The sequence below is a fragment of the Cydia strobilella genome, chromosome 3 (assembly GCF_947568885.1).
Source record: "Cydia strobilella chromosome 3, ilCydStro3.1, whole genome shotgun sequence".
NCBI classification, from domain to species: Eukaryota; Metazoa; Arthropoda; class Insecta; order Lepidoptera; family Tortricidae; genus Cydia; species Cydia strobilella.
This window is the reverse complement of record NC_086043.1, coordinates 7,324,098-7,346,308: the sequence shown is the minus strand read 5'-3', so window position 1 is coordinate 7,346,308 and position 22,211 is coordinate 7,324,098. Positions and strand designations below refer to the sequence as shown.

Here is a 22,211-nt window from a genome sequence, read left to right as displayed (position 1 = left end):
ATACGCTTTTAATTCGGTACAACAGTCTACAGAAAGTGATGCCGACAAGAGATCGTTTTTCCCTATTTTCAGCCCTATGGCTATGTAAATAAGGTTTCTTTCTAAGGGTTCACCAATTCAGCTTCATCGGGAGGCGGGAATACTCCTTCCTTGATCATTTTCTTCCATTCGCTTCCGTTGGGGTAAGCGAACTTTTCTAATGTTCCGTTTTTAAACTGAGTGCTGTAGCCAGGCAACTGAAACGAGAACCATTATTAACTTTTTGAACGTTGGTGTCAGATAAACGGAGTTTTTTTCCAAATAGATCTTAAAATAATGTAAATAACAACAAAAAAACGCGTGATTCAGTCTAAATCAAGTTCCAAAGAACAAAAACTCAAAGACCGAGTTACGTGTTTTTTACTTTCTTCGAGGAAGATCTGGAGTTTAGCGTTCTCTCACGGATGGTTATAGGTGCAAGAGCTATGCGCAGTTAAATTACAAGGGAGTCGCGCTACAAAAAAGTTTAGAACCCCTAGAATAAAACAATCTTTTGCCTGTATTCGCTCCGTGCACGACTGTGGCGCCGCCCTACTGGGTGTGGGACATATTACTTATTTGACGGTTGGCAGCTGTCAAATAGTATAAAGATACGGTCAGAAGAGTAGGTGCTTCTGCTTTCATATGAATCATTCCCATTTCGAGGTATTCTATGAGCCGGCCCTCCATGGTGCACGATACACTCACGAAGTCCCAATATTAGAGGTGCTGCACCATCTCGCAGAGGCCCACACCGCCAACGTAAGGGCATACTTTTATAGATTTATCTCTAGATTGAGATTTAATTTAAATCCAGTAACTGTAATGCCACACGATAAATAAATAAATACTTTGTTAGGACCCTCAGCCCTTAGGAACCATGAGATTGAAGACCTAGTGGCTGAACCTATCATGGGAGAGACTAAAGCTCACGGACTCCGTTGGTTGGGCCATCTTGTGAGAATGGATGAGGATCGGAAAGTGAAAAGAGCATACCTAGGCCGCCCAGCAAGAAGACGTCCTATTGGCCGCCCCAGGTATCGCTGGTGCGACAGGGTGGAGGCGGATCTGCGCGAGCTTCGAGTCACCGAGTTCGAGGCGAGAGGTCGCACAGGATCGAGCAAAATGGGGCTGTCTTGTGTCGGAGGCCAAGTCTCATTTTGGGTCTCTGAGCCAACGGAGTAAGTAAGTAAGTTAGGACCTTCGGCCCTGTTTACTTATGACATTGTACCTACCTTAGGCACGAGATATTTGGCGTTTTCCACAACGCACGGGTCGATGAAATGCTCGTGCTGCTGGTCGACGTACTCTATGAGCCGGCCCTCCATGGTACCCGATAGACTCGTGAAGTCCCAGTACTGGAGGTGCTGCACCATCTCGCAGAGGCCCACGCCGCCAGCGTGAGGGCATACTTTTACTGCAATCAACATCTTGATCAAATCCTTATTTTTTCACTTATTAAGCTACAGTAGAGCGTAGATGATGAGTTTTGTTTGACATGTCGTTTTCTACAGATAGACATAGGTGAGGAAATCGCGTTGACTCCTCCGGGCAAAATCAGTATGTCGGTAAAATGAAGTAGGTTTACACTACACCAAGGGTTAACTGTTCACTTACCGCCCAGTTTCTCCGCCATTAAATACACGGAAAGGATCTCGTTGACTCCACCGATACGAGCCGAGTCGATCTGGCAGAATTGCATGCCGCCGCTCTGCAGGAACTGCTTAAACATGACGCGGTTAGCGCACATCTCGCCTGTTGCCACGCCGATGCCGTAGGGCCTGTTCGACAGTCATTTTTTATTGAGATAAGTTTTAGACCCTTACAAAGAGACAACAGTCTGACAACCATAGGTACTTAAAATCTTAAAGCATAACACCTTAGTGCAGTGAGCACCTTATGGCTCGCGATCTATTGGTGGGTCGCGAGCGAATTTGAGTGGGCCCTGAAACAAGACGACATGCCGACCAGGGGTAACAGCCGGTACTTCATGATCCCTATTTAATTTAAGACGGCCAAGAATATGGCAACTTATTTTGTAAGGTGGGTGTACAACTTGTATAGCAAAGTTAGTGTACCAATGTCCCGCTAGATGGCGCTGTTCCCTCCGCGATGTTCTGTACATCGCGGTGTTAAGATTTTTTTTGGATTATATAAGTAATCTGTCATGTTTGTTGTTTACCAACCTCAATAATTCCAATAATCCACTTATTTCGGATGAACAGTTTTGTTAGATTTGTTCATGGTTCTTCGTGTCGCCGGATTCCGGCAGAAATAGTAGTTGGAGCGAACCGTAAATATGAAAAGTTTATATACTTTTGGGAGTGCAAATGCAAACTTGAATCGGACTTATTAATAAATATCGGGTTCAGGGTCCAATTTTCTCATCCACGTTGACGACTGCTGAAAAGACCGCGTGCTCTTGGCAATCTCAACCTAAGCTACGCGATTGCGCCAGGTGATATAAGTCTCTACCTAATACATGGGTTTAAGCAGGGCTAACTTTTTGCCATACTTCCACTCTATAGCTTACTTACTTCAACGCCTCAGAGATAGCCGCGTGTCCGAGCACATCGTCAGGCGAGGTGGGCTCCTCGATCCACATCGGTTTGAGCGGAGCTAGCTTCATCATCCACTCTATGGCCTCGTTCACGCTCCATGCCTGGTTTGCGTCTACCAACTGTAACCAATTAGGTAACCAATACTTGCAATGAACTTTTAGTACGGATCAAAAGCTCAAATTGACATAGACGAAAGGAAATTTGCTATAATTTGTTGCGTGGTAGAAACTCTTTTTTTTAATAGCCTGCAGTGTCCCACTGCTGGGCAAAGGCCTCTCCCTTTGATTTTCATGACTCCCGTTGTTGAGCTGTTTCCGGCCAGTTATTAGTGAAGGTGTCTAAGTCGTCCCGCCATCTCCGCCTGGGCCTGCCACGTCCGCGCTTCTTTTGCGGCATCCACTTGGTGGCTATACTAGCCCACCTATCCGGATGCATGCGGCAGACGTGACCTGCCCACTTGCCCAGTCCCACTTCAGCCTAGCGGTCTTCTCCCTTTCGTCACAAAACTCTTAACAAAAAATATTTGCATTTATATGTCTCATTGGCCGCAAATGACATCCACGTGACTTAGATCATGGAATAAATTCTAAACGTTTTTCCTCGTTGGAAACCTTAAAATTCTATTCGATGTTCCGAGAAACTATTTTGTTTACGCCAAAGAATCGAAACCCAAAATCCAAAATCACACGCGCGACTATGACCGCGCCTCCCGTCGCCGAACATTTATAGATACTAATAATTAGCCGAGGGTTGCTTGTGTTTGTACTTACCAGGACCTTATCCTTGCCGATGTGCTTCCTCACGGTGCTACATCGACGCCAATCATCTTCGAAGTTCAGTCCCACCTTCACCTTAAAGTGGGTGAAGCCTTGCTTGAGGTACTTGCCGCACAACTGCTCGAGAGTCGCATCGCTGTAGCCCAACCAACCTGCGATTGAAGACCCGTTAGACTAGTGGCTCTGTGAGCTGTGTAGACCTCGCGAGCATAGCTTCAAGCTGAATAAATGTATGGCTCCGCCGTTTAGAATAATTTAGACAATTAAACATTCTGTTCTTGTCAGTCGACACGCTTGCTTTGCGCTCTCGACAACTTGTTAGATAATTTAATATAAAACTGTAGATTAGGTGGTTATTGGGTTTAAATCCCCAAAATGTGTGTGAAGCTAACTTACAGCTTTGAGTGTACCGGGTTATTGTGTTTGTGAATCTTGTGATTGAATACTTAAGACTGATTTTAAACCTACACGGCAATGTTATTTCGTCACCCACTGAGGAACCCTCTCATAGGTTTTAATTGGGTAAAAGAGAAAGAGCCCCGCAATTTGCGAAATGAACTTCGGTGTTCGCGGTAGGCCCCCTGCCACCATCGATAGCCCGTGAAATGCATTTTTTTTTATAATTTTCAAAACAAAACTCAGTACATGGTTGCATTGATTACAAAACCCTGTACGTACGTAAGTATTCTAGGTAATCTCACGTTTTATTTAAAATTGGGCCCATTTTATTTACAACATTATTACCATACTTGGTTTCCCTTACCTGCTTGTGTAGTGTAGGCGGGATATCCATTCTCTTCTAGCTGCTTGATTCTCTCTTTCTGTCCCGCTTTCTTGGATTTCAGTAGTTGTATGGCTTCTTCCTTAGTTATCACGTCAGTAATGTAACGGAAATCTATGGTCGATACGAGATCCTACAACAAATTCTCTTGGTATCTTTTTTTATAGATAAAGTTTTTTGTCACAATAGTTACTTCAAGTAGTCCTTAAGACTGACGGTGATTAGTTTGACTCTGAACGAACATTATTCATGTTAATTAGTGGTAAGCGGTGTGGGCCAAACATATTGTAGACATTGTAGTAATTAGTATAATATGTATTACTTGTAGTGTCTGTTTGTTTACCTAAATAAATTGAAAAAAAAAAAAAAGTATGTAAGGTCTCGGGACTCTCGGGGGCGAGCGTTCAGCGGCGTGTTCGACGGGGCGTGTTTTGTATTTGTTTAACATGGACGCCGCGCCGCACACCCTCCTGGTTGCCCCGCTCGAGGGTCCAACAGAGTGAACATACTTACTTAGGTATTTTAGAGTTGTAAAAATACTAAAGAGTACTAACCGCGCATAATTACCACTTACCTCGGGTTCCATGTCCGTCAGAAGCCTCCATAAAGGTTTCTTCTCCAATCTGGCCCATAGATCCCACAGGGAATTCAAAATGGCTGCCGCTGCTAAATGAGCAACGCCCTTTTCAGGGCCAATCTGTAAAATAAATTGTAAAATATATGCACTTGGGCAGAAGATCAATCAGCTTGTTTTTCTATGGATTGCGCCGATCACGACACATTTCGGTCATGTAACCAAAAACGTGAACCAAAGACGTATACCCGTATAACCGTAGACGTAAGTATTAGGTACTGTTCATTGATAAACCAAATGTTTTTGTCGTTAATTAAAATAAATCATCTAACTAAATAAGCATTGCATACACCCATCATATTTGCGCGTACTTGGTGATGGCATATAATTATGTTTTTTTTTAACACCACGTCGGTGGCAAACAAGCGTACGGCCCACCTGATGGTACGCAGTCACCGTACCCTATGGACGCCTGCAACTACAGGGGTTTTACATGCGCGTTGCCGACTCTAAATCCATACTAATATTATAAATGCGAAAGTCTGTCTGTCTGTGTGTTACCTCTTCACGCTTAAACCGCTGAACCGATTTAGTTGAAATTTGGCGTATAGAGATAGTTTGAGTCCCGGGGAAGAACATAGGATAGTTTTTATCCCGAAAATCATCCCTTAAGAGGGTGAAAAGCGGGGTGGAATTATGGTGGAATTGAGATAATTAATGAGTTGCCTAATATTTGTATGCATATTATGCTCTAATTGAATGATTGCTACAAGACTTTCTCCAGGCGCTATTCTTACTCTAGCTGGGGTTACTAAGTCCACGCAGACGAAGTCGCAGGCAAAAGCTAGTATGCTATAAGTTTTGAAGTTGCAAGCGCCCACGTCTACATATCTAATAAGTACCTATTTGGAGCGCAATACGTTTGTTGTCACCGTTTTACGTACCCATCTCATTTGCGAGTCATTGGTGAGCGAGCGCCAGAATCCCGCAAAGTCCGCGAAGATGTCGGCCGCGTTCTTCCCCAGTAGGAACCGTTTCATAGAGCGGATGGTGAGAACTATGATCTCCGTGCCGCGGCCGCATGTGAACGTGAGGCCGAACCCTTGACTGCCGTTCTCGGTGGTCGTCGTCACGTAAGCGCAGGAGTAATTTGGATCTGTGTGCTGAAAGAGAAATGAAAGATGTTTTTTTTCTTCCTTGGCAAATAGGATTGGGGTTTGGGGGATTGCATGCAGTCTTGTGCTTAGAGGAGGAGTAACACTACTGGATAGCTCAAATTTAACTTCACATCTTATTATCTTAGGTAATTACCCATGCGAAAAAAATCTCTAATGCTGACATTTTCTAAGCATCTACAGGTACCTATTAGGTATGGGAAAGTACTTTATACTTACTGGCTTTGGTGGATACGATTTCAGATTTGGGGCAAATGCGCTTTTTAAGAAAAAAATAAGAAGATGGAAAGGATTATATACATATTATATACAAATACATTTAGAAGCGGTTATACTTCATAACAATAAAAAGTGCACCACACGTGCCAGTTAGATTCTACATAGCGCATAGACGTAAATAAGTATATCAATTGAACTAACTTACTTATAACCGTTATTTCTGGAACCCAATTACCCATGCATTACGTAACTACCTACAGGAACAACAATAATGGCTACAGAGAGAGCAAAAATAAACAACTTGATAAGTGAATAACTTCATAAAATATTCCAAATCTATGGCATGACATGAATACATCTCACTTATCACCATCGGTATCAGGGCATTGAGGTCAACAATATGAACACAATTTGCTCGGCCAGTAAACAAATTGTTGGATTTGTTAACCGACTGAACTAAAATTATGTATACAATACTGGCCTATTGGGTATACTCAGGAAATTGTCGTTTATAATCCCCTCAAATAAAGGAAATAAAAGTAGAACGAGTTTAAAGAGTAATGTTAATTACTTGATACCTAAGTGTGGTAGTTTTATTTATTTTTAGATAAGATTACCTAATGCACCTACAACAGTAGCACTAGTTGCAAAAAGTAATGAATCTGCTTTTATCACATTTTTATTTACCTATTTAACAAACAACTATCTACTTAATCTCTGCTTAAAATTAAATCTACCGAAGTTACAACGGTTACATTGATGTTAGGTACATTTATAAACAAAAGTGACTCACCAAAGCATCGGATCCATGGCCTCCCAGAGACGTCGGGAACCTGACATCCTTCACGTCCACGCTCATTATCTTCAGACCTTTCTTATTGAGCGGCATGTTGCTGGCACGCGTCGCCGACGACTGATTATGTATATTAAGCGACATTTTACTCGTCAAGTTATTGCTGTTACCAGCTGTTACGTGCCATATTTACGTAATGAGATAGTTAAAGTTTATGATAAAAATAAATACAAGTGAAAACAATGCTCGTGAAGTTGACCACCCCATTTCGTTTGCCCGCAAATGGCATATCTATATCGTTAGTTCATCGTTAGTTCACGTTTGTTCAGTAGGTAAAATCGTTAGGACCCGATTCCAAAATCGATTTTTTAAAAAAATAAAAGGGGGTGGCTGTCTTCACGCTAGCCACCCCAAACCACTTTTTGTTAGTTTTTTTGGTCTAGATAGCAAGATATTCGTTAGTTCATGATTGTTCAGGCATTGGAATCGTTAGGACCCGATTCCTTCATTTTTTTTTTTTTTTAAGTGGGGTGGCTGTCTTCACGCTAACCACCCCACCCAGAAATCAGTCAAACTAACCATGTGAATCCATCGGGCGACGTTAGTTCACGTTTGTTCAGGCATTAAAATCGTTAGGATCTCAATTGATTTGCTATAAAAAAATAAAATCAAAAAATTCATATTGGCCGGCCGAGATAGTTAAGCAGGGGGGGCGTAACAAGCAATCGACACAGATACTAACGATTCTATGCCCTAAATAAGCATCTATAGACGATATATAACCGATACAGTACGGTAACTTGCGGGTATTCAGAACAGATTAAAAGATTTTCGTGGTTTTATATTTTTTTAATTCTATGGTGGTGGCTGTCTTCACGCTAGCCACCCCAAACCACTTTTTGTTAGTTTTTTTGGTCTAGATAGCAAGATATTCGTTAGTTCATGATTGTTCAGGCATTGGAATCGTTAGGACCCGATTCCTTCATTTTTTTTTTAAAGTGGGGTGGCTGTCTTCACGCTAACCACCCCACCCAGAAATCAGTCAAACTAACCATGTGAATCCATCGGGCGACGTTAGTTCACGTTTGTTCAGGCATTAAAATCGTTAGGATCTCAATAGATTTGCTATAAAAAAATAAAATCAAAAAATTCATATTGGCCGGCCGAGATAGTTCAGCAGGGGGGGCGTAACAAGCAATCGACACATACTAACGATTCTATGCCCTAAATAAGCATCTATAGACGATATACAACCGATACAGTACGGTAACTTGCGGGTATTCAAAACAGATTAAAAGATTTTCGTGGTTTTATATTTTTTTAATTCTATGGTGGTGGCTGACTTCACGCTAGCCACCCCAAACCATTTATTGTTAGTTTTTTTGGTCTAGATAGCAAGATATTCGTTAGTTCATGATTGTTCAAGCATTGAAATCGTTAGGACCCGATTCCTTCATTTTTTTTTAAAGTGGGGTGGCTGTCTTCACGCTAACCACCCCACCCCGAAATCAGTCAAACTAACTATGTGAATCCATCGGGCGACGTTAGCTCACGTTTGTTCAGACATTAAAATCGTTAGGATCTCAATAGATAAAAACATAAAATCGAAAAATTCATATTTCCCGGCCGAGATAGTTCAGTAGGGAGGGTGTAACAAGCAATCGACACAGATACTAACGATTCTAAGCCCTACATAAGCCCGATATAACACCGACACAGTACAGTAATTTGGCGGCATTAAATAAGGTTAGACAGGCAATAATAAAATGCAAAAACTTTAACTTATGCTCCTAAGTCGACGGCTGAAAAAAATACTCAGAATCGGGTCCTTACGATGCCACTTGCAGAATAACATCATCAGACTATGCTAATTCACGATAGGTAGGTCATTTGCGGGCGATCAAAACAAATTTGCCGAAAAAAAAAACTTGAAAATTTTAATAACCCAACTTATGCTCCTAAGTCGACGGCTGAAAAAAATACTCAGAATCGGGTCCTTACGATGTCACTTGCAGAATAACATCAGCCGACCATGCTGATTCAAGATAGGTAGGTCATTTGCGGGCGATCAAAGCAGGTTTTGCGGAAAAAAATAAAATTTGAAAATTTTAATAACCTAACTTATGCTCCTAATTCAACGGCTGAAAAAAATACTCAGAATCGGGTCCTTACGATGCCACTTGCAGAATAACATCAGCCGACCATGCTGATTCAAGATAGGTAGGTCATTTGCGGGCGATCATAGTAGATTTTGCGGAAAAAAATAAAACTTGAAAATTTGAATAACTCAACTTATGCTCCTAAGTCGACGGCTGAAAAAATACTCAGAATCGGGTCCTTACGATGCCACTTGCAGAATAACATCAGCCGACCATGCTGATTCAAGATAGGTAGGCCATTTGCGGGCGATCAAAGCAGGTTTTGCGGAAAAAAAAATTGAAAATTTTAATAACCCAACTTAAGCTCCTAAGTCAACGGCTGAAAAAAATACTCAGAATCGGGTCCTTACGATGCCACTTGCAGAATAACATCAGCCGACCATGCTGATTCAAGATAGGTAGGTCATTTGCGGGCGATCATAGTAGATTTTGCGGAAAAAAATAAAACTTGAAAATTTGAATAACTCAACTTATGCTCCTAAGTCGACGGCTGAAAAAATACTCAGAATCGGGTCCTTACGATGCCACTTGCAGAATAACATCAGCCGACCATGCTGATTCAAGATAGGTAGGCCATTTGCGGGCGATCAAAGCAGGTTTTGCGGAAAAAAAAATTGAAAATTTTAATAACCCAACTTAAGCTCCTAAGTCAACGGCTGAAAAAAATACTCAGAATCGGGTCCTTACGATGCCACTTGCAGAATAACATCATCAGACTATGCTAATTCACGATAGGTAGGTCATTTGCGGGCGATCAAAACAAATTTGCCGAAAAAAAAAACTTGAAAATTTTAATAACCCAACTTATGCTCCTAAGTCGACGGCTGAAAAAAATACTCAGAATCGGGTCCTTACGATGTCACTTGCAGAATAACATCAGCCGACCATGCTGATTCAAGATAGGTAGGTCATTTGCGGGCGATCAAAGCAGGTTTTGCGGAAAAAAATAAAATTTGAAAATTTTAATAACCTAACTTATGCTCCTAATTCAACGGCTGAAAAAAATACTCAGAATCGGGTCCTTACGATGCCACTTGCAGAATAACATCAGCCGACCATGCTGATTCAAGATAGGTAGGTCATTTGCGGGCGATCATAGTAGATTTTGCGGAAAAAAATAAAACTTGAAAATTTGAATAACTCAACTTATGCTCCTAAGTCGACGGCTGAAAAAATACTCAGAATCGGGTCCTTACGATGCCACTTGCAGAATAACATCAGCCGACCATGCTGATTCAAGATAGGTAGGCCATTTGCGGGCGATCAAAGCAGGTTTTGCGGAAAAAAAAATTGAAAATTTTAATAACCCAACTTAAGCTCCTAAGTCAACGGCTGAAAAAAATACTCAGAATCGGGTCCTTACGATGCCACTTGCAGAATAACATCAACCGACCATGCTGATTCAAGATAGGTAGGTCATTTGCGGGCGATCATAGCAGATATTGCGGAAAAAATAAAACTTGAAAATTTGAATAACCCAACTTATGCTCCTAAGTCGACGGCTGAAAAAAATACTCAGAATCGGGTCCTTACGATGCCACTTGCAGAATAACATGACCAGACCATGCTGATTCAAGATAGGTAGGTCATTTGCGGGCGATCAATGCAGATTATGCGGAAAAAAATAAAACTTGAAAATTTGAATAACCCAACTTATGCTCCTAAGTCAACGGCTGAAAAAAATACTCAGAATCGGGTCCTTACGAAGCCACTTGCAAAATAACATCAGCCGACCATGCTGATTCAAGATAGGTAGGTCATTTGCGGGCGATCAAAGCAGATTTTGCGGAAAAAAATAAAACTTGAAAATTTGAATAACCCAACTTATGCTCTTAAGTCGACGGCTGAAAAAAAAATACTCAGAATCGGGTCCTTACGTTGCCACTTGCAGAATAACATGAGCAGATCATGCTGATTCAAGATAGGTAGGTCATTTGCGGGCGATCAATGCAGATTTTGCGGAAAAAAATAAAACTTAAATACTCGTATTTTAATAACCCAACTTATGCTCCTACGTAGACGGCTGAAAAAAATACTCAGAATTGGGTCCTTACGATGCCACTTGCAGAATAACATCAGCCGACCATGCTGATTCAAGATAGGTAGGTCATTTGCGGGCAATCAAAGCATATTTTGCGGAAAAAATAAAACTTTTAAATTTGAATAACCCAACTTATGCTCCTAAGTAGACGGCTGAAAAAAATACTCAGAATCGGGTCTTTACGATGCCACTTACAGAATAACATCAGCCGACCATGCTGAATTAAGAAAGGTAGGTCATTTGCGGGCGATCAATGCAGATTTTGCGGAAAAAAATAAAACAAATACTCGTATTTGAATAACCCAACTTATGCTCCTAAGTCGACGGCTGAAAAAAATACTCAGAATCGGGTCCTTACGATGCCACTTGCAGAATAACATCAGCAGACCATGCTGATTCAAGATAGGTAGGTCATTTGCGGGCGATCAAAACACATTTTCCGGAAAAAAATAAAACTTGAAAATTTAAATAACCCAAATTAAGCTTTTAAGTCGACGGTTGAAAAAAATACTCAGAATCGGGTCCTTACGATGCCACTTGCAGAATAACATCAGCCGAACATACTGATTCAAGATAAGTAGGTCATTTGCGGGCAATCAAAGCAGATTTTGCGGAAAAAATAAAACTTGTAAATTTGAATAACCCAACTTATGCTCCTAAGTAGACGGCTGAAAAAAATACTCAGAATCGGGTCCTTACGATGCCACTTGCAGAATAATATCAGCCGACCATGCTGAATTAAGAAAGGTAGGTCATTTGCGGGCGATCAATGCAGATTTTGCGGTAAAAAATAAAATAAATACTCGTATTTGAATAACCCAACTTATGCTCCTAAGTCGACGGCTGAAAAAAATACTCAGAATCGGGTCCTTACGATGCCACTTGCAGAATAACATCAGCAGACCATGCTGATTCAAGATAGGTAGGTCATTTGCGGGCGATCAAAACACATTTTCCGGAAAAAAATAAAACTTGAAAATTTAAATAACCCAACTTAAGCTTTTAAGTCGACGGTTGAAAAAAATACTCAGAATCGGGTCCTTACGATGCCACTTGCAGAATAACATCAGCCGACCATACTGATTCAAGATAGGTAGGTCATTTGCGGGCGCTCAAAGCAGATTTTGCGGAAAAAAATAAAACTTGAAAATTTGAATAACCCAACTTATGCTCCTAAGTAGACGGCTGAAAAAAATTGGCTGGAGTTTATCGGTTTGAGTTACTGGAGGTTTCTTATGGAGGCTGATGGATGAGCTGTAGGGGTTGTTGTGGAGGCTCGTCGGGGACCACATGGTTCCCACCTCAGTACTCATCGGATGAGGTTGAGAAGAGTATACCTATGAGATGCGGGATGCACGATGAGTTCTCTTGTCGAGATTCAGTTGTGCCGTGCATCCACTGATACAAGCCACGGGACTTGGGGCCCTTCTAATCTCCCTGAGAGTGTTGAGGTTACATTCATAACAAGAGAATAGAGGTATGAGATTGAGAGCAGATGGAATTGTGCGCCCATCGAGTGTTGATTCCTGGTCAGTGCAATAGCTATTTTATACTGTGCTTTGTATACATAGAGATCCATGTAGCGAGGTTATCATTACATCCCCCTTGGAGTAAAACTCCGCTACAACTTTGCTGAAGGGTACAAGAAATGAATTTCAACGGCGACTAATTTTGTGTAGCCGGAACGAGGGGGCTCATTTCAAACAATTTATCAGTTAAATAATTTAAGTGTAACAAATTGATAGTAAAATAAAATTAATGTTAGATTTAACGATTATTTTTATTTTTAAGACCAAATGTTGGTTAGAGAAATTTTATCCTGAATAATAATACTATCGATTAGTATAATAAAATAGGGAGTGTTTTTTTTTTATTTTAGTTGGTTCGAGTCCCGTGCGAGGCAAGCGAGTTTAAAAAAATCTTTGAATGCAGTTTTGTTTCTTTTTAAAAATAAAGGAATGTTTCCTTTAAGTAAAATGAGCCAGCTTAAGGATTTAAGGTAGTTTCCCTCCAGGGCCCGACTTATCTTTCCACGCTGTATAATGATTTCAAATAAAAAAATAAAAATAGCGTCAAATACATCATGCCCAGAGCCCAGTCCATCATCTGATTAAATGTATTGCTGCAGGCGACTTTGACTTATAAATAGTTTTCTTACGGAGTTGTTGTATTTTGTACTAAGCATGATATCTTAAGCTGCATTATCAGCAACTGACCAGCAAGATGATTATTATCAGTGCGCTTTTTTCTGGAAATTATTTTTCATGGTTGCCTCCACTGGGTATAGGTGAAAAAAAATCTGTTGTTACCACTGTTACCAATTTGGTGGTACCTAGTGGGAATAATCATTTTAAACCCCATCACTGATTGATCTTCCTATGCCACCAATCAAAAATTGTTAGTGACAAGAAAGGGCTGTTTCCGTTAAAACTTCTTTGTTCTTTACTATACTATGCCAAGTCTTGAAATAAACAGGTTGCAGGCGTCCATAGGCTACGGTGACTGCTTGCCATCAGGCGGGCCGTATGCTTGTTTGCCACCGACGTAGTATAAAAAAATAACACCAAAACTTGTCACTACGCATTTTGTACTGATTATTATCAAAATATATTGAGACATTAAGTAGTATGATAGGCAATTTATAATAATTATTATAACATAACAAAAGTATTTCCGACCCGGGTATGTCCTTAACTACGTCCAAAAGAGAGGTATGGGCACTGTGAATAACATCTCGCTTTGTGTGGTAGGGCACAGGACAGCGGATGTCATTCCAGATCTAGAGCAGAGCCCAACTGGGGAGGTACCTCCACCTTACAGAAAACCGCAGCCAAATAACACTAGACCCTACTAATAGTGTTGTGTTCCTGCCGGTGAGTAAGGTTGCCAGAGCTCGAGGGAGAGGAGTGTTAGGGTCGGCAACGCGCATGTAACTCCTCTGGAGTTGCAGGCGTACATAGGCTATGGAGACTGCTTAACATCAGGCGGGCCGTATGCTTGTTTGCCACCGACGTAGTATAAAAAAAAGTCAATGTAATATCGCACATATTTGGCACTAGTTGTAGTTTATTTTGATCTTAAATTGTACATTGTATTTTTTAACCTATGTTGACAGTGTATATGATCAGTAAATTCATTACCTATAAATAAATCTATATGTTTCGCTATATTTATAATTCTATATCCTCCTATTGTCAGTAGGAAGGAGGGTTGTTATCTAAAAGGTATGCTATCAGTGCCGGATAAACCAGTGATCAAATAAAGTAGTTGCTTGGGGCTTTATGTATAGAAGGCACCAACATTTCAGGGAATTGGAGAGAGGAGCAAACTGTGGTGCGCAGATGATTAGAACTTATCATCTTCCTCGCGTTATCCCGCCATTTTGCCACGGCTCATGGGAGCCTGGGGTCCGCTTGACAACTAATCCTAAGAATTGACGTAGGCACTAGTTTTTACGAAAGCGACTGCCATCTGACCTTCCAACCCAGAGGGGGAACTAGGCCTTGTTAGGATTAGTCCGGTTTCCTCCCGATGTGTTCCTTCAGCGAAAAGCGACTGGTAAATATCAAATGATATTTCGTACATAAGTTCTGAAAAACTCATTGGTACGAGCCGGGGTTTGAACCCGCGACCTCCGGATTGAAAGTGCAGATGATTAGGACTAAAGGCATAAAAAAATTAAATGTATTAAATGATAAATAAAGTGAAACAAAATAGGTAAATAACTAATTATGTTCTATTGTCATAATTAGAATTTTTTTTTTAGTACTACAATAAAATTATAGAATAATAAACACTTGTCACTTTAAGTAAGTTAAATCTTGCAAGCAAATCTTGTCAGTAGAAAAAGGCGGCAAATTTTAAAAATGTAGGCGCAAATTGATATCGTACCAAAGAAAATTTGAATTTCGCGCCTTTTTCTACTGACAAGATTTGCTTGAACAACTATATGTTAAAATTGGAAATTGTACCAAAATATATATCGCTCTCTGTTTAGCACCTACATTATTATTATTATTACTATATACGAATGCACAGGCAGCTTAAAATAGCTGATACGTGCATATCAATGTCCTGCACTTGTGTTTTGTCCATTCGTAAAATGTTTGTAGAGTCTGTTTTTAAAGGAGTTCACTGAAGGCGCACTGATTACGGATTCGGGCAAACTGTTCCACACTTTCACTACACGGTTAGACAGGAAGTGTCGTCTTGGGTTGCTACTACTCTGCGTCCGTGCCAGCTTCAGAGAATATCCTCTCAGTCTGTCATTCATATTCCGAGTGAAAATGTCACTTAACCCGGGTACGTTGTAGTGTCCTGTGAGTATTTTGTATGTTTCTATTAAGTCACCACGTTGCCTTCGCTGCTCCAAGGTTGTCACTGTTGTCAGGCCCAATTCCTTTAACCTATCTTCGTAAGATCGGTTGCTAAGAGATGGCGCCAATTTTGTTGCTCTTCTTTGGACTCTTTCAATAAGGTTGATGTCCTTTCGGAAATATGGATTCCAAATTTGGAACGCATATTCCAATAAGGATCTTACGTATGTTTTATAGAGTTTAATTAAAATATTCTTTTCCCCTCACTAGCTCGGAAAGTTGTCTTTTATCCTTTAAAACTAGCGGGGAAAAACGCATTTTATCCACTAGTGGGGAAAGTAATTTGACCTTGGATGGAGCGTGTTTAAGTAGCTTGACAGATAACAAAACTTAAAACGCTCATAATAATGATTCGTTTGATATTAATTATCATTAAACAAATGGTTTGAGAATCTAATAAAAAAAATTTATTTAATGATTTTATGTCATAGACCTTAAAGTTCCATAAGAAACGTTTGTTTTTTAATAATGATGTTAAATATAATTCTGAACGCACAAGTTGAGTCAATGCAATTTCAAAACGCATCATTGACATTTCATACGTCAGAATGTCAACATTGTCAACAAACTTTTTACTTACAAACTTCTCACGTAAAATACAGAATTTCCAGTTTTTTGTTATAATATCGTAAAAAAAATAGTGATTCCAGTGACGAAGATGATCTAACGCCTGTGGATGTTGTACTTTCCTCGCTATGGTGAGGGGAAAAGTTTTGTGTTACACACGGGTGCAAATGTATTTTACTTCTCGTGTGTTGAAACACTCGCTACGCTCAGGATTCTATTTTAGAACCACTCGCTACGCTCGTGGTTCAACTATAGAATCATTTCGCTTGCTCGTGTATCAATTCCACACTCGCGGGTAAAATACAACTTTGCACCCTTGTATAACAAATAACTATATCCATATAACGGAAAGCTTTCTTAATCATATATAAAACAGAGTTAGCCTTTTTGGTAAAACCCAAAATGTGTTCCTCCCAATGTTAAGTTATCAGCTATAACGACACCAAGATCTCGCTGGGAAGCAACACTGCAAATTGTGAGAGAAACGAAATATACAGACCGATACATCGCAATTCATCTGCAGATGCCTCGCGGAGCGAAGCCGCGAACGCGAGTGTGGTCGATTTCGCAGATCAGCGAACTCGACTCCACTCTCGCGTTCGTGGCTTCGCTCCGCGATTCGCCCACGAGTGTGGAGGGATCTTAAAAGATATCGGCAGATGCCGTATCTGTGATGGGCTTTATTTGTTACCCACCATAAACCATACTATGTGCACCATACTCCTACTGAAATATACATGTATCTTCAAGTATCTTTCAGTAGGTGTAGCAGAGAAAGCGTCTTCTAGTATAAGACTGTCCCGTTCGGTCCATTCCCCCCACCGCACATGTATAAAGCCCCCTCCACACACGAGTGGCTTAAGACTGTCTTGTACGAGCAAAGAGAATCCATGACTGATCCACTTATATACTAAGCCCCCTCCACACTCGTGCGGGAATCGGGGCGCGAAGCCGCGAACGCGAGTGTGGAGTCTAGTTCGCTAATCAGCAACTTATAACCTTCTTATTTTCTTTTAAAGCCTGGCAACCCTTATTTGTGACCGGATTTTTGCAGGCAACCCTATACCATTGTATTCGCAATAAAATTACCATTATTTTGATATACAATTCAAGCGTCAGACAGATGGGTGCAATTATCGATTTTAACTCACCCGTTTAAACACGGCAACCTCATAATAGTGACCGGAAGGTGTGCTCGTGAAGTTGACCACCCCATTTCGTTTGCCCGCAAATGGCATATCTATATCGTTAGTTCATCGTTAGTTCACGTTTGTTCAGTAGGTAAAATCGTTAGGACCCGATTCCAAAGTCGATTTTTTTTTTTAAAAAAAGGGGGTGGCTGTCTTCACGCTAGCCACCCCAAACCACTTTTTGTTAGTTTTTTTGGTCTAGATAGCAAGATATTCGTTAGTTCATGATTGTTCAGGCATTGGAATCGTTAGGACCCGATTCCTTCATTTTTTATTTTTTTTTAAAGTGGGGTGGCTGTCTTCACGCTAACCACCCCACCCAGAAATCAGTCAAACTAACCATGTGAATCCATCGGGCGACGTTAGTTCACGTTTGTTCAGGCATTAAAATCGTTAGGATCTCAATAGATTTGCTATAAAAAAATAAAATCAAAAAAATCATATTGGCCGGCCGAGATAGTTCAGCAGGGGGGCGTAACAAGCAATCGACACAGATACTAACGATTCTATGCCCTAAATAAGCATCTATAGACGATATATAACCGATACAGTACGGTAACTTGCGGGTAGTCAGAACAGATTAAAAGATTTTCGTGGTTTTATATTTTTTCTATTCTATGGTGGTGGCTGTCTTCACGCTAGCCACCCCAAACCACTTTTTGTTAGTTTTTTTGGTCTAGATAGCAAGATATTCGTTAGTTCATGATTGTTCAGGCATTGGTAGCGTTAGGACCCGATTCCTTCATTTGTTTTTTTTTAAAGTGGGGTGGCTGTCTTCACGTTAACCACCCCACCCAGAAATCAGTCAAACTAACCATGTGAATCCATCGGGCGAAGTTAGTTCACGTTTGTTCAGGCATTAAAATCGTTAGGATCTCAATAGATTTGCTATAAAAAAATAAAATCAAAAAATTCATATTGGCCGGCCGAGATAGTTCAGCAGGGGGGGGCGTAACAAGCAATCGACACAGATACTAACGATTCTATGCCCTAAATAAGCATCTATAGACGATATATAACCGATACAGTACGGTAACTTGCGGGTATTCAGAACAGATTAAAAGATTTTCGTGGTTTTATATTTTTTTTATTCTATGGTGGTGGCTGTCTTCACGCTAGCCACCCCAAACCACTTTTTGTTAGTTTTTTTGGTCTAGATAGCAAGATATTCGTTAGTTCATGATTGTTCAGGCATTGGAATCGTTAGGACCCGATTCCTTCATTTTTTTTTTTTTTTTCAAAGTGGGGTGGCTGTCTTCACGTTAACCACCCCACCCAGAAATCAGTCAAACTAACCATGTGAATCCATCGGGCGACGTTAGTTCACGTTTGTTCAGGCATTAAAATCGTTAGGATCTCAATAGATTTGCTATAAAAAAATAAAATCAAAAAATTCATATTGGCCGGCCGAGATAGTTCAGCAGGGGGGGCGTAACAAGCAATCGACACAGATACTAACGATTCTATGCCCTAAATAAGCATCTATAGACGATATACAACCGATACAGTACGGTAACTTGCGGGTATTCAAAACAGATTAAAAGATTTTCGTGGTTTTATATATTTTTTATTCTATGGTGGTGGCTGACTTCACGCTAGCCACCCCAAACCATTTATTGTTAGTTTTTTGGTCTAGATAGCAAGATAGCCACCCCTGTCTTCACGCTAACCACCCTACCCCGAAATCAGTCAAACTAACTATGTGAATCCATCGGGCGGCGTTAGTTCACGTTTGTTCAGGCATTAAAATCGTTAGGATCTCAATATATTTGCTATAAAAAAATAAAATCGGAAAATTCATATTGGCCGGCCGAGATAGTTCAGCCGGCGGGCGTAACAAGCAATCGACACAGAAACTAATGATTCTATGCCCTAAATAAGCATCTATAGACGATATATATAACCGATACAGTGCGGTAACTTGCGGGTATTCGAAACAGATTAAAAGATTTACGTGGTTTTATATTTTTTTTATTCTATGGTGGTGGCTGACTTCACGCTAGCCACCCCAAACCACTTATTGTTTGTGTTTTTGATCTAGACAGCAAGATATTCGTTAGTTCATGATTGTTCAGGCATTGGAATCGTTAGGACCCGATTCCTTCATTTTTTTCAAAAAAGTGGGGTGGCTGTCTTCACGCTAACCACCCCACCCCGAAATCAGTCAAAATAACCATGTGAATCCATCGGGCGACGTTAGTTCACGTTTGTTCAGGCATTAAAATCGTTAGGATCTCAATAGATTTGCTATAAAAAAATAAAATCAAAAAATTCATATTGGCCGGCCGAGATAGTTCAGCCGGCGGGCGTAACAAGCAATCGACACAGAAACTAATGATTCTATGCCCTAAATAAGCATCTATAGACGATATATATAACCGATACAGTGCGGTAACTTGCGGGTATTCGAAACAGATTAAAAGATTTTCGTGGTTTTATATTTTTTTTATTCTATGGTGGTGGCTGACTTCACGCTAGCCACCCCAAACCACTTATTGTTTGTGTTTTTGGTCTAGACAGCAAGATATTCGTTAGTTCATGATTGTTCAGGCATTGGAATCGTTAGGACCCGATTCCTTCATTTTTTTTTAAAAAGTGGGGTGGCTGTCTTCACGCTAACCACCCCACCCCGAAATCAGTCAAAATAACCATGTGAATCCATCGGGCGACGTTAGTTCACGTTTGTTCAGACATTAAAATCGTTAGGATCTCAATAGATAAAAAAATAAAATCGAAAAATTCATATTGGCCGGCCGAGATAGTTCAGTAGGGAGGGTGTAACAAGCAATCGACACAGATACTAACGATCTAAGCCCTACATAAGCATCTATAGACGATATAACACCGACACAGTACGGTAATTTGGCGGCATTAAATAAGGTTAGACAGGCAATAATAAAATGCAAAAACTTTAACTTATGCTCCTAAGTCGACGGCTGAAAAAAATACTCAGAATCGGGTCCATACGATGCCACTTGCAGAATAATATCAGCCGACCATGCTGATTCAAGATAGGTAGGTCATTTGCGGGCGATCAAAGCAGATTTTGCGGAAAAAAATAAAACTTGAAAATTTGAATAACCCAACTTATGCTCCTAAGTCGACGGTTGAAAAAAATACTCGGAATCGGGTCCTTACGATGCCCCTTACAGAATAACATCAGCAGACCATGCTGATTCAAGATAGGTAGGTCATTTGCGGGCGATCAAAGCAGGTTTTGCGGAAAAAATAAAATTTGAAAATTTTAATAACCCAACTTATGCTCCTAAGTCAACGGCTGAAAAAAATACTCAGAATCGGGTCCTTACGATGCCACTGGCAGAATAACATCAGCAGACCATGCTGATTCAAGATAGGTAGGTCATTTGCGGGCGATCAAAGCAGATTTTGCGCAAAAAAAAACTTGAACATTTGAATAACCCAACTTATGCTCCTAAGTCAACGGCTGAAAACAATACTCAGAATCGGGTCCTTACGATGCTACTTGCAGAATAACATCAGCCGACCATGCTGATTCAAGATAGGTAAGTCATTTGCGGGCGATCAAAGCAGATTTTGCGCAAAAAAAAAAAACGAACATTTGAATAACCCAACTTATGCTCCTAAGTCAACGGCTGAAAAAAACACTCCGAATCGGGTCCTTACGATGCCACTTGCAGAATAACATCAGCCGACCATGCTGATTCAAGATAGGTAGGTCATTTGCGGGCAATCAAAGAATATTTTGCGGAAAAAAATAAAACTTAAATACTCGTATTTTAATAACCCAACTTATGCTCCTAAGTCGGCGGCTGAAAAAAATACTCAGAATCGGGTCCTTACGATGCCACTTGCAGAATAACATCAGCTGACCATGCTGATTCAAGATAGGTAGGTCATTTGCGGGCGATCAAAGCAGGTTTTGCGGAAAAAAATAAAATTTGAAAATTTTAATAACCCAACTTATGCTCCTAAGTCAACGGCTGAAAACAATACTCAGAATCGGGTCTTTACGATGCCACATGCAGAATAATATCAGCCGACCATGCTGATTCAACATAGGTAGGTCATTTGCGGACGATCAAAGCATATTTTGCGGAAAAAAATAAAACTTAAATACTCGTATTTTAATAACCCAACTTATGTTCCTAAGTCGACGGCTGAAAAAAATACTCAGAATCGGGTCCTTACGATGCCACTTGCAGAATAACATCAGCAGACTATGCTGATTCAAGATAGGTAGGTCATTTGCGGGCGATCAAAACAGATTTGCCGGAAAAAAAATTTAATAACCCAACTTATGCTCCTAAGTCGACGGCTGGAAAAAATACTCAGAATCGGGTCCTAACGATGCCACTTGCAGAATAATATCAGCCGACCATGCTGATTCAAGATAGGTAGGTCATTTGCGGGCGATCAAAGCAGGTTTTGCGGAAACAAATAAAATTTGAAAATTTGAATAACCCAACTTATGCTCCTATATCAACGGCTGAAAAAAATACTCAGAATCGGGTCCTTACGATGCCACTTGCAGAATAACATCAGCCGACCATGCTGATTCAAGATAGGTAGGTCATTTGCGGGCGATCAAAGCATATTTTGCGGGAAAAAAAAAACTTAAATACTCATATTTTAATAACCCAACTTATGCTTCTAAGTCGACGGCTGAAAAAAATACTCAGATTCGGGTCCTAACGATGCCACTTGCAGAATAACATCAGCCGACCATGCTTATTCAAGGTAGGTAGGTCATTTGCGGGCGATCAAAGCAGGTTTTGCGGAAAAAAATAAAATTTGAAAATTTGAATAACCCAACTTATGCTCCTAAGTCAACGGCTCAAAAAAATACTCAGAATCGGGTCCTTACGATGCCACGTGCAGAATAACATCAGCAGACCATGCTGATTCAAGATAGGTAGGTTATTTGCGGGCGATCAATGCAGATTTTCCGGAAAAAAATAAAACTTGAAAATTTAAATAACCCAACTTAAGCTTTTAAGGC

General features: G+C 40.5%; 1 protein-coding gene across 1 annotated transcript; it reads right to left on the bottom strand.

Annotated features, from left to right (window-relative positions):
* Positions 1-41: 41 nt before the first annotated feature.
* On the bottom strand, positions 42-7,056 carry LOC134755768 (mitochondrial enolase superfamily member 1-like). Its single transcript, XM_063692356.1, has 9 exons — positions 6,898-7,056; positions 5,655-5,873; positions 4,711-4,833; positions 4,119-4,269; positions 3,350-3,507; positions 2,556-2,698; positions 1,636-1,799; positions 1,254-1,435; positions 42-236 (listed from the first exon to the last, which is right to left on the bottom strand). Exons 1-9 carry the CDS (start codon positions 7,039-7,041, stop codon positions 102-104), a joined length of 1,419 nt encoding a protein of 472 aa, XP_063548426.1. The 5' UTR covers positions 7,042-7,056; the 3' UTR covers positions 42-101.
* Between the last annotated feature and the right edge of the window lie 15,155 nt (positions 7,057-22,211).

Coding starts and splice junctions, on each gene's coding strand:
- LOC134755768 (XM_063692356.1), bottom strand. CDS start 7,041: ATGTCGCTTAATATACATAATCAGTCGTCGGCGACGCGTGCCAGCAAC. Junction 2,699..3,349: donor TCGGCAAGGATAAGGTCCTG/GTAAGTACAAAC, acceptor AATTGGTTACAG/TTGGTAGACGCAAACCAGGC. Junction 237..1,253: donor CCAAATATCTCGTGCCTAAG/GTAGGTACAATG, acceptor TTCTCGTTTCAG/TTGCCTGGCTACAGCACTCA.